Raw genomic sequence first — 13,528 nt, 5'->3', positions numbered from 1 at the left:
AACAAGTGCTAGGCAAAGTTGGGCATGCGGGGCAGGTCTGGTCATCAAGCAAACACAGGCTAAGCTTCGTCATTGTGAGCTATGACATCCTTTGGCAGGTTCAAGTAATGAACCAAACACACCTATAGTGTTCTTGGTGTGTAAGAGCTATGAGGTGGGAGGGTGGAGAGGAATATATACCCGCACACAATTCTTAGCAGCTTTGATCTTTTTGTTCTTTTCTTGTTTGCACGTGTTTTCCAATCCATCTTCTGTAGTTTGATTTCTCGTTTTCTATATGAATTGGGTTTTAAAAAATTACTAATTACTTGTGGATGAATACTTACCGACACTGGCGGAGCTAGAAGCAAAATGCAGAGGGGGCCAAACAACAAGCAACGTGAACAAAGGTATACACAACTTATAGATTGGGGCAAATTATTTAGCAAAGTGTCTAAAATCCTTTCGAAAGAATAACAACCGATCTCAATTGTAAAAAAAAAATCACCACTAAATCTGGCACTTTCTAGTATGTGAAGCCTGTCAGAGTAACAAGAACTCTAAGAAGCAAAGAAGCAACAATATATGTACGCATAGGCAATGCAGTGAGAGCAGAGAGCGTTGCTACTACACAGGGCTAGTCCGACTAGTAGCTGCGACCGTGATTCGCACAAACCAAGGAAAATTTCAAAGGTTAGAAAGAAAATTGCTAGTCACATGTGCACTTTAGGAATTTGATTCTGGCAAGAGGGGCCATGACCCTCTATGGTCCCAAACGTGGCTCTGCCACTGCTTGTAGACAACTAAATTGAATAGAATATCTGAATCCAAATTTGAAGTCGAACTATCCATTTGGTATTCACGTTCGGGAGTACGGGAATTCGAACTATGCGCTTTGCATTCACATATAAAAATATTTGAATTTGTATGTGATATATTCCATTTGCACCACTACCTAAAAGCTAAAGGCCCTTGCCCCCCCCCCCCCCCCCCCCCCCCCCCCCCCCCCCCCCCCCGGCTGTGGCGGCGGCCATGGCTTTGTCTACATCAGCAACGAGCGCGCCGCCGCTCCTCTGCTCCGGACCACACACAAAGAAAGAGGTAGAGAGAGAGCTGAGATTCTGAGAAAGTAAAACGGAAAAAAAAGGGGGCTTTCCTTCCCCCGCGCAAACCAAGAAAGTGAGAGCGCGCAGCGAGCCAGCCGGCCGGCGACTCGGCACTGAGGACAATTCGTTCAGTTTGCAGTGTTTGCTCTAGTTGTCCAAATTTTTGGCGAAATGATATTATAACACTTTCGTTGGTACTTAACAATTAGTGTCCAATCATAATCTAATTAGACTTGAAAAATTCGTCTCCTGAATTTCGTCTAAACTATGTAATTAGTTTTATTTTTTATTTATATTTAATGCTTCATGCATGCGTCTAAAAATTCGATGTGATAGGAAATCTTGAAAAATTTTGGGAACAACACTATCCAAGTCCCAACAAATTCGTGGGAGGACAGGGGAAGGGCGGGGTCGTCCGCCGCCGGTTCTGTAGTCAGGTGAGAGTTCTTTCTGCTGCTCCGTTCCCTTCGCTGGCCGTCCCTTCGCCGTCGTTGCTTTGCTTCCCCCGCGCATGAGGCGTGGACCCCTCACAGGCTGCGTCCAATTCCAATGGCCGGCACCACCCTCCCTCTCCTACCGCCGCCGCTGCCAAAGAGGAGGCTGCCAGGCGCGCTGCTCTGGACGAGCGTGCCCGCGCCACCAAGGCCGCACGCGACGCTGCTCTTGGCCGTGGCGCTGAGGCCGAAGGTGAGGCAACCGCCGCAGTCCAGGAGCGGGACGCCGCCGCCGCCGCCGCTCGTGCCCGTGACGCCCTGGAACGCGCGGCTGTGGCTGGCCCTGATTTCTATAAGCCAAACCCTAACAATCCTGGCCTATATATGCTTGTACTGTTGCATCTCCATTTTTCTCTGATAAAGGAAGGATTTTATTAAATTTCATAATCATTACATCGAGTTGATACAATAATTATGAATCTACTTCCGGCCTCTGTTGAATAGGACTCATTCATTTTTCCAATTACAAATTTAGAAATACTGTTGGAATAGTGCTCCATATTGGTGGGATTAAAGCTTGCTGATGCAGGTTGCCATCTTATCCAGATATCAGCATTTGAGGCTAAAAAATGGAGCTTTGTACAGCTTGTATCTGGACTTCAGCACAGTGGTCTCAAACAATAACAACCAACCGACGACTGGTATACCATGGATTTGCAAATTCAAGTTTCTCAGCGCCCCAAAGGAGAAGGCGAGCAGCACTCTATGTCATGAATGCCGCATTGACCGGTGCTCCAATATCATCTCAAAACATAACCCAACTTCCACGCACCAACGGCGCAGCTATCAAAAGTATATCCAGCGACAAACCCAGCAGCGCAATGGAGCAACTTGATATTGAACGTGGTGTCTGTATTCCGTTCCGAAAGTACAGTCCAGAAATGGTACTGGAATCTGCATTCTTTTATGTTTATAGAATTGGTCTGGTTAAAAATTGTTTCAACTGTGTTCATTTTTCTACAATTTCTAGGTCAGGAAAAGAGTCTTGGATTCAAGAGGTTCCATACTGTCCCTTGCGAGTCGGGGAGTGGAGATAGTTTGGAAACTTGGATTTTACTGGTCATATCTTGTGTATGACTTTTTGGTTGGACGGGATGAAGAAATTGTTCCATATCGTGCTCGTCAGCTCCGTAATCTTTTATGTGATCTGGGCCCATCTTTCATAAAAGCAGGACAGGTCATCACATTTAATCTTCATTATAAAGGACACATCTGATTGCACAATTCGAATTCATTGATCATATAGCTTTACAATTGTCCTAACTTTCTTTGGGTACTGTTCTTCAGGTTCTAGCCAACAGGCCTGATATTATTCGAGAGGATTATATGAATGAACTTTGCATCTTGCAAGATGATGTCCCTCCAGTCCCTAACCAGGTATCGTCTTACACCAGAAAGTACCTGCAAATAGCTCTTTAGGATTTCACATATTAGAGTTTGCACAGATGAAAGCAGGGTGATTAACCAAGTTTTGTTTTGTTGCTGAATGCTTGTTAGGTGGCTTTTACCATAATTGAGGAGGAACTTGGCCAACCTCTAGAGAGATTGTTCAGCAAAATTTCATCAGAGACAATAGCAGCTGCTAGTTTGGGCCAAGTTTACCGTGCCACACTTAGAGAAACTGGCGAGGATGTCGCTATTAAGGTTCCTATATTTATTTTGTTTCTGTTATCTGTTTACTTCCTTGTTATTACATTTATTTTACTCATTTTCTAACTAGATGCATTGTTTTTTTTTCTAATTATGGTCCTTAAACAAGGATGAATATAGATATATTCTGTAACCTTTGATGATCATATTCTTTGTACAAATTGTGCTCTGGAAGTCATACTTATCTTTTTGGTTTATTTCATTGACAATTTCAGGTTCAGAGACCAGGGATTGAACCAATAATATACCGAGATCTTTTCCTGTTCCGCACTTTGGCTTCATTTTTGAATGGGATTAGTCTTCAGAAACTAGGGTGCAATGCGGAGCTTATTGTTGATGAATTTGGTGAGAAACTTTTGGAAGAACTTGATTACACTCTTGTAAGTATTTTCTCATCCTTTGTACTGTTGTTGTCAATTTTAACGAAATAGAATTAGCTATTACAGTTCACATGTTCTTAACATAGAGTGCAATGATTATGTTTCAATAACGATTCCTTTATATTTCTTTCTCATTGATAAGTGTATAGAATGCTGCTGATTTTAGTTCCTGTTTGCAATATTTTAGGAAGCTACAAATATCGAGGACTTCCTAGAAAATTTTAAGGATGATCCGACTGTCAAGATACCTCGAGTGTATAAGCAGCTTTCAGGTCCCCGTGTTCTGGTGATGGAGTGGATAGATGGAATTAGATGTACGGACCCACAGGTTTGACCATTCATATCATTGTTTATATTTCAATGGTGCAATAGTTCAGTGTGATTCTGTAGCAGCATTGATTTCAAATTCACTCATGCAGGCTATAAAAGAAGCTGGAATCGATGTGGAAGGTTTTCTCACAGTCGGAGTGAGTGCTGCTTTGCGTCAGTTACTTGAATTTGGTCTTTTCCATGGAGATCCGCATCCTGGAAATATTTTTGCAATGCATGATGGTCGTATTGCTTATGTCGACTTTGGAAATGTGGCCGTTCTTAGCCAGGTCTGTAAAATGCACTTTTGTAGTGGTAGAATTCTTGGCACTTACAGTTTGTTACATTTTCATTGTTGCTTTCCTGTCTATATATACATTTTGTACTTGTAGTCCTGCAGCCTGCAGCAAAATCTGTTATTCCCTCTGTGTTGTGAACCCATGTTTGCACTGTTTCGTATTTGCATATTATACAAGGAAACAGAAGTTGTTAACATGTTTTCTCATTGTTTGTTCTTTGTGCAGCAAAACAAACAAATCCTAATCGATGCTGTTGTTCATGCTGTTAACGAAGACTATGCTGAAATGGCAAATGACTTCACTAGGCTGGGTTCCTTGCTAGTGGAACAGATGTAGCCCCAATTATTCCAGCTCTGGAATCCATTTGGCAAAACTCAGCTGGAAAAGGCTTGGCGGACTTCAATTTCCGGAGTGTGACTGGTAATATTGATTTGCATAGCATTGTTTTATTTTACTGTACACAAATTGTCATATTCTGAATTTGCTGTCATGTTATTTGTTTAGCAGTTGGTCATATGAGTTGTGAAAATTATTATTTTTACCGCATTTCAGCATGTTTGCTTACCCATGCTTAGTGCATGTATTTTTTTCTTCTTTTAATGAGAAATGCTTAGTGCAACATGTTATATATTAGATGTCTTGAAAAAGAGTAAATTACATCCATCATACAACAACTTGTATGGTTGTATCACTTTAATCCACCAACTTGCAAAATGTGCAAATGAATACATCAACTTGTCAAGTTGTCATGTGTGCATATCACATATAACTACCAAGTGTATTTAGGCAGTACGATTTGTATGAGACAGAGGCCCAAAATGCAAAATTGCATTACTTTGACGAAAACGTTCCTATAGCATTCCTTTGACAATGATGCTGATCGCTGCTGCTGACTTGTGCTGCATCCCTGCTAATCTTTTTCAAATAACGCCTAAGTTGAAGACATGATTGTTCTTATTGTCTCATTGTCAGTTCACTTCATTTGCAAGTTGCAAACATTCAAATTGAGGCCGGTGAATAAATAGATTAATCTTGTTTCTCTCCCACGTAAATAAACATAGAGAATAAATGGAGGGAAGTGATTTCATCATTTATTTTGCAAATTCTAGAATCAATTGTCCAAGCAAGGATCATGAGGAGATGGTGTGAGTAAAATATATCAGGAACATCTAGATAGCATAGAGAAATATATTGAATTGAACTTAATAATTCACAATAGAAGTGTAATAATCCCTCAAGAATAATAGTAAATTAGAATGTTGTAATAATAGGATATAAGTGTATAATAGTAAGGAGCAATATATGTACACAAAGCCTTTGTGCTGGTCGCGTGTGTGCGATTAATGCACAAGCACAACACGCGGCCCCCCTCGTAGGGGTTGTGTGTTCTCCAGCTGTAAAAGGGGCTTCGGGGAGGCTGAGGGATGGCAGTGGTGGCAGTAGAGACAGTGGGCGTGACGTCGCCCGCCGGACGGTGGAAGAAGCCGGTTAGGCGGTGCCGGTGGTGGGGGAATTGACTGCTGAAGAAGAAAAAGGGATTGGGATTACTGATTAGTGATGGCCGTGGCGGAGGTGGCGGTGCGTGACTGAAACCAGTGGGATGTAGTGAAGGCAGGGGAATTCTTGCCTTTCTAGAGAAGCCTCCCTGAATTTAGGGAGGGTGGTGGTGGAGGGCGGCAGCAGAGGCGGCATGGGCTCCATCGAATCCAGGTGCGGAGGGGCGGTGGCGGGAGAGCACACGAGGCTGAAGATGCAGGGGAATACGAGGAGGCGGGTGAAGAAGGGTCAGCCTTGCGTATTAGAGGCTAATCGTACGGCTGGTCGTGTGTTATGGAATAATGTGGAATTATTCTTGAGCTTCATGCTCACTGGGTATGTCATGTGAATCTCCTTGGCAACTAGATTGGGTAGCTATGGTTCCATCATAGTTATCATCGGAGAAGTTAGTGCCAAGTTCTATGTGATCGCCTGCCTCTCTCTGCAAGCAATGTGATATATATAACTGCTGATCGCCCCGCTCCAATGCAATGGTTCAGATTCCATATCATGCACGACCAAGACGATCTAAACTTCAGAAAAAAAGCAATGAATATGGCATGTGCATAAAGCCAATTTATGTTCCATTCCATATTGCCAGCTTATCACAGATGCTCCTTCGTGTGTATTTGGACCATAGTACATGACTAGTTTGCACATTTTGCAAGCTATTGGACTAAAGTGATACAACCATACAAGTTGTTGTATGGTGAATGCTACTTACTCCTTTAAAAAATATCTGAGGAAGATATACTTCATTATCTAATCAAAATCAAAATCACAGGGAAGTTCAATCAGCTTGTGTACAACTATCCAATCCGCATCCCAGAAAGGTTTTCTTTGGTTATTCGTTCATTGTTGACGCAAGAAGGAATCTGCTTTACACTAAAGCGTGATTTTAAGTTTCTTGAGGTATGGCGTATTGGCATGTGCTACCATTTGAGCTCCAAAGAAAACAGCAATGAGCATTCTTTGGTTACTAACATCCTTGTATGTTTCTTCATATTTAGGTTGCCTATCCATATATAGCAAAGCGTCTATTGACAGATCCAAACCCTGCTCTCCGTGAACGCCTGATTCAGGTAACTTGTTTAGACCCTATTGACACAACTTAAGGACTATGTGAACCAAATTGTCAATTTAAGCATCGGTAATGGAAAAGAAAAGGAAACTTTATGCTGTGGAAATGGAAAGGTTCAAATGCATGTTCAAGTGCATTACTACAAATGTTTGTACCATGTTATGGTTTTTAGCACTTTTCTCATATTTCCCCTGTGCAGGTGCTATTCAAAGATGGGGCATTCCAGTGGAAACGACTAGAAAACCTTATAGTTCTTGCCAAGGAGAATGTGTCCAAGATGAGCAGCAACCCTGCACTGAAAAAGAATAGTTCGTGAGTATTGGAAACACTGTCTTTCTTTCCTGTGTATGTTATTCGTCCTAGAAGCTTTCTGATCCAGTGAACTGTCAGGCAAGCTGTAAGAAATCGACAATTAGAGAGCAAACTTGATCTCACTGAAACAATAAAAGATGGAGCACGGATGTTCCTTATCGATGCTGGTATCAGGAGACAACTTATACTGGCCTTCACTGAAGACTCCAAATTGCACGTAGAAGAGGTACTCTGTCCGTAAATGGTGGATGTTCCTGTAAAATATATTTGATTTGAGTGCTCAATGGATGACTGTAATTCGTTTCCTCTTTCGCAGCTTGTGGATGTATACAGACTGGTCGAAGATCAAATAGATATGCCTTCAGTTGCCCTTGAGGTTCTTCAGGGTAAGTTGATGAAATATTCAGATTCTGCTTGCTTATTCCTGTGATATTGGAAGACATCCTCTATGGTTTAAGTGTGATGAATTTACTTATGCTTTCATGCAGATTTACCATCTGTTGCACGTGATTTCATGCTTTCCTGGAGTGATTCCATCCTGCCAGATCGCCAGTACTAATGATCTTTTACAATTAGAAGAGAGAGCAAACAGAGTGAATAGGCCCCTGCATGGTCATGGTACCTCGATATGATCTACAAGAAAAATGGCTAGACAAGACTTCTTCCTCACTGTATACAACTTGTTTTTGCTTTGATTTTTGTATAGCAAAATATGCAATGTGCAGTTTTCTTTCTTCTTTTCTAATTAATTGTCAATTTCTCTGCACAAGCCATTTGTATAGTATAGCGCGAGGGATCTTGTATAGTATAGCGCGAGGGATCTTGTATAGTATAGTGCGAGGGATCTTGTATATAAAATAAAATGAGCTCGTGATTTGAATATAGTAGAAATAGATGTACACAGTTAGCATTCAAATTCAAATCAAATATATGCAGAAGCATCAAAGGCTTCTGAAGTGTGTTGATCGATGGCATTAAAGTATGAGTTTGACCTTATAGTAGTTGAGATAGAAATCTTTCTTGCGATTAAAACAACAGAGGGGATGTAGCTCAAATGGTAGAGCGCTCGCTTTGCATGCGAGAGGCACGGGGTTCGATCCCCCGCATCTCCACTGTGTTATTCTCTTTTTTTTACTTTTTCCTCAAGTTTTCCGGTTTTTTTTCCTCAAGTTTTCCGTTTTTTTTTCTTTTTCCTCCAGTTTTCCTGTGCATCGCGGGACTATTGTATTTTCCGTACCCAACTTCCTCAGTTTTCCTTGCCTTCCTTATCTGGACCGTAGCCTGCGATTGACACAAATCATTTGCCATCGCTTCTCTAATCTTCCTAACGATAATGCTGTGGGTAAGATGTTCATCCGGACGCATTCATTCAGACGCCCAATTCTACAGTCAAGGATTGGGCTCAAACAGACAATAGACTTGTGGCTCCCCAACTTATCTGGTTGCTTCAAATATTTCTACACTTTCATGGTCTTCCTAACTCATCTGCTTGCTGCGAACATCCCCACTCTCGACTGCAGCGGCAGCTTTCCACCGTGTTGGCCGCTCACAGCGGCCGCGTCCGTCACATCATCTGTTTGCCGCGCCCGCAACACGCCGTCCACCAGCCCCACTCTGTCGCGACCATCCCCATCGCGTGGGGCATCCCATGTCGCGCCCCCCGTCCACCTCGGCTGTCGCAGCTACAGCGTGCACCGCGCCACCTGGAGGAGGTCGCCCAGCAGTTGCTCTCGATGTCCCCATGACCCGAACTCGTTGGCTACCGTAATTTTACACCAGGTAGGCTATGGCTGCCGCCGACGTTATATGTTTTAAGTGTTTTAGGTGTTTCAGACTTTGTGTTTCAAGTGTTTCATCTGGATGTTGCAAAAGTAGATCTGCGATGTTGCTATAACCATATATGCATGTTGCAAGCCTATGTTTTAAGTATTTTAGGTATTTCAAACATATGTTTTAAGTGTTTTATCTAGATATTGTATAGGTTTGCTATGGCTCTATATGCATGTTTCAAGCGTGTTTCAGTTGTTGTAGACTCATATTGCAAGTGTTTCATCTGGATATTGCAAAAGTAGATCTCGATGTTGCAGACGTATGTTGCAGCAAATGCTTTATGTTGCAAGTTAGCAGGCGCGGCTAGTGTGCACAGGCAGAGGGAAGCCAAGCGTATGTGGCAGCAGACGTGGAGCACGAAGCAGCATCCATGCTCGGCTGCTCTCTTTCTCTCTCTCCTAGATGTGGCCGGTGAGCAAAGCATCATGTGTCGGCAGCAGCTATTACTATTTATTTCTTCAATATGTTCCTCTTCTATACAACTTACATGACATACTTATTGCAGTCTTCCTTGGCCGAAGAAAACTGTGGGTTCACTAGGTGGGTCGATCCTCGATCTATTTATCTGCATGCGGAGTACATCTACTACCTGCAGGACCATATCTTCAATATAGAAAGGAAGTTAGTAGCGGTTACAAGGACGACGGGCAGGACGACAACAACAGTGGTGTTGATTCACATGAGGCACTCTGCAATAATCCATATTGCACCTACCCTAACCACAAGAACAAGGGGTCTCTGCCGTCACCCCCGCCACCACCACCACCAACAACAACAATGGGAGGCTACTGTGAAGAAGGTGCAACACAACTTGCTATGTGGCCACACTATTAGGACGACTTTATCTTATTCACATGGCACATCTATATGTTTGTTGTTTGGTTTAATTACCTAAGGCATGTTAGATTTAGTCGAAGGAACTCTGTACCCTAGTTCGGTGCATGATCTCGCATGCCATTTCATGTGTTTTGTATGTTGAAAAGGCACAAATCTAGTACACAGATTAAATGCAAATTTATTAGAACGTGTATAGTCCAATCGTATCATACAGACTTGGGTCGGGACTCCCGACTATTGGGAGTTCCGACTCACGTTGGGACTTCCAACGGCCACAGTCACTGCACAGGTGAAAGCTCTAGTTTGGTTTTGGTTAATTGATGAAACCCTAAGTGCTAACATAGTTTATCAAAGTGATTATGAGATAGGTAGCACTACTCCAAGTGATGAAGCAATGGCGAAGATCATGACGATGGTGATGGCAAAGTGATGATCAAATGCTTGAACTTGGAAAAGAAGAAAGAGAAAAAAAATAAAAGGCTCAAGGCAAAGGTATAAATAATAGGAGTCATTTTGTTTCGGTGATCAAGACACTTAGCGAGTGTGATCACATTTAGGTTGGATAATTGTACTATTAAGAGGGGTGAAACTCGTATTGGAATGAGGTTATCAAAGTGCCACTAGATGCTCTAACTCATTGCATATGCATTTAGGATCTAGTGGAGTGCTAACACCCTTGAAAATGTTTGTGAAAATATGCTAACACATGTGCACAAAGTGATACACTTGGTGATTGGCACATTTGAGCAAGGGTTAGAAACTTCACCGGTGGAGTGTCCGCCCGTAGAGCGCGGGCAGTCCGACGGTGCCACCGGCGCCCTATACAGAAAAGATAGGGGTTCACAGAGTGACCGGACGCTGGTGGCGCAGTGACCAGACACTGCTGTAACAGAACCGACCAATTATACGAAATTAAGTAAGAAAATCATCCGCCAGAGCAGACGATTTAGCAAACTTAAGCCCGTATAACCCGGTAGTCCGTGAAATCACGAAGGATTTCAAACCAACTCACATACTAGCCAAGATTGTAATAAGTTTAGCGGTCACCTTCACATATTACATAAAAGTTCGCATCTCAGATACATCAGAGTTTAAACATAGTTATTACAAAACGAGTTCAAATAGAAGTAGCGGAAGCCATTTGTTTAAAACCACACGCACTCACACGGAGTTCAAATACAGTGCCAGCTAATGATCATCTCTAACAAAAGCATCAGACAAGACGTAAGGAATGACCATGCCCATGGTCCTAAGCATCACCCATCGCAGGATAAAGGCAGTTGATACAGTAGCCGTAATACATCTGCCCATCTACAACAAGTGGGAATAAAACCCTGAGTACGAGAAGGTACTCAGCAAGACTTACCCGACATAACCGAAAATAAAGTGACACCAAGGATTATGAAGGGCTTTATAGTAGGGTAGCTGACTCATTTGCAAAAAGAGGCATTTTTAGCATTTCAAGAACCTTTCCAAAAGCATTATTGTCAAGTTAATTATTATTAACCTGTCGACTACATTTGCACCTATACTAGAGCAAGCATGTGATTAAGCAAATAATGATGACCAATGATCATTAACAACTTCCATAATGTCATATTCATTGTAACTGTCCAAGTGTTCCATCAACATTACTACGATGAAGTCACTCAAGTCAAGTGCTCACTATCTAGGAGCGATGGCGATTCGAATCGATTCCTAACCAGCTGGTGATTTATTCCTTACACAAACCTCACTCACCCGCTAAAGTGAGGTATCGGTCACCGAGTCAACTATCCAGAAAAAATCTCGAGTTTGCCAGGAACCACATGTACCCGGGGGCCGACCGACTGCCCTTTGGTCTTATCATCGCGCCCCCATGTCCTACCACACCTGCTCCGGCACAGTGCGCTGCGGGCAATCTACTCGGCCCGAACAATCTCCCAGCTTCGTGGTCGAAAGGTACTTTATTCGGGCAGCTAAATATAAGGCATGCGTTCAACATGACCTGAGGCCCAACAACGGTCGGTCCTTAATCGACACAGACGGAAAGCACTACAGTCCAAAACTCTGTAAGTCTCCGTCCGGTCTCAACTTCAAATTAACACTTAGTTATACCATGACTACATAATTCTCCAAGCAGATCCAGGTAACCACCTATAGCTCGTAGGTGATAGGAAATCACTCGACTTCTACCAGTCTAAGCCAGCTAAGCATTGACTCGACTGCGGATACCAGGGTAACAAGGATATAGTATAACAAAGGTAGACAAGGTATAATGCAGCAACGGTTGCAAACAACTCCTGAACGTAATGCATCAATTTAAAGTAAAGCATTTAATTAATAATTGCAAACTGGGGAGAAAAATGCTCCGGGACATGCCTCTCTCGAAGGAGCTCGGGCGGTGATTGGGGCACTCTAGAAGTTCCTCAACGTCCTCCTCGTCTACTTCGGTCACTTCCTGCGGCTGCACCTCGAGCTGCTCCTCGGGCTCCTCAGGTATGACGACTAGGCTCTCGGTTTGCGATCCTGTATGATGCAGGTGCGTAAGTGCTTATGCAAAAGGTGCATCGGATGAAATGAACACAATGGATATGCTTGAATGCAAGGTAGTCAACATCATCCAAGAACATATACTACAAGCACATGTCATCTACTGCATTCTCTTCTACTACTAATATGCTAAGTCAACACATCTCATTAAATGCTTCAAAGATACACCAAAGCTTCACTAATTTCTTAATCATACATAAAGCAACATTTGATTAAACCCTAATTAATAATAGGTTTGAATAGCAACATCTATTTTTATAGCTTAGAAAATCTTAGAAAAATATCATAGCATAGTACTACCCTAAGTAGTCTACCATTAAATTTTTATGACATTTGAATAAGTGGAGTAGCCTACACAAAAATAACAAGCTATGGCATAATTATGAACATGAAAATACTTTGTTTTATGAAAAGTGTCAAACAACAGATGTAATATTTTTCCTATGTCCTATACAGTAAATAATCATTGCACAAAAATTATCACATGCATGTTTTATACAAATTTTGCTCTCTAGCAAAAATAACAAAAATCAGCCATTAAAGGCACTTTAACTACATCTCACAATTTTTCTACAGGACATGCATATATATTTTTCCTAGGAAGTACATTACACAAGAAGAGTAACAAACTTGGAAGCATATTTTTCTGATACATATAGGTTTTACTACACATTTCACAAGATATCAACAATATCAAGGATTAAATAAAGCTCTACAGAAAAATATCTCAAAAATAACATGCAATATTTTTATCATGTAGATCTAGTGACAAGGAACCTAGCAAAATTTGTTTCAACAAATTTGGAGCCAAAATGAGTACACAAACATTTTCCAAAGTATTTCTCTTCCCAAATAATAAAAGAAAAACCGAAAACAATTTTCCTATTACTACTGGGCCGGCCCATGGAAACGACTGGCCCACGGCCGCTTTTGGCCTGCGCAAACGAGCGGAGGGGAAGGCGACAGCCCGGCTCGGGGCTCCGGCCCAAAGCCGTCCTGGCTCAGCTCGGCCGAGGTGAGACGCCACGCCACGCCGGCGTTCCAGACGCCACGGCGGTGCGGCCGCTGCTAGCGGGCCGGCGGCCGTTGCCGACCACGACTGGGCAAACAGGCGTGAGCGCTGGGTCCGCAAGAAGATGGCGAACCCGAGCGGGTTACCCAAGGGGATGGAGAAGGGACGGAG

At 42.6% G+C, this 13,528-nt stretch overlaps 1 protein-coding gene and 1 non-coding gene across 2 annotated transcripts; both read left to right on the top strand.

The window, feature by feature from the left end:
- The first annotated feature begins 1,475 nt into the window (after positions 1 to 1,475).
- On the top strand, positions 1,476 to 7,951 carry LOC136483705 (protein ACTIVITY OF BC1 COMPLEX KINASE 1, chloroplastic-like). Its single transcript, XM_066480843.1, is given in 15 exon segments — positions 1,476 to 2,463; positions 2,550 to 2,756; positions 2,867 to 2,956; positions 3,077 to 3,223; positions 3,445 to 3,609; positions 3,797 to 3,937; positions 4,029 to 4,208; positions 4,443 to 4,521; positions 4,524 to 4,637; positions 6,538 to 6,665; positions 6,764 to 6,835; positions 7,034 to 7,146; positions 7,225 to 7,372; positions 7,463 to 7,532; positions 7,635 to 7,951. Coding segments are annotated over 15 exon segments (2,040 nt in total). The 5' UTR covers positions 1,476 to 2,148; the 3' UTR covers positions 7,706 to 7,951.
- Positions 7,952 to 8,185: 234 nt separating this feature from the next.
- On the top strand, positions 8,186 to 8,258 carry TRNAA-UGC (transfer RNA alanine (anticodon UGC)). Its single transcript has one exon. It is a non-coding gene; the product is annotated as a tRNA-Ala (tRNA).
- The last annotated feature ends 5,270 nt before the right edge of the window (positions 8,259 to 13,528 follow it).

Source organism: Miscanthus floridulus, chromosome 9 (assembly GCF_019320115.1).
Source record: "Miscanthus floridulus cultivar M001 chromosome 9, ASM1932011v1, whole genome shotgun sequence".
Classification (NCBI taxonomy): Eukaryota; Viridiplantae; Streptophyta; class Magnoliopsida; order Poales; family Poaceae; genus Miscanthus; species Miscanthus floridulus.
The sequence above is the reverse complement of the archived record's forward strand: the minus strand, read 5'-3'. Positions and strand labels throughout refer to the sequence as shown.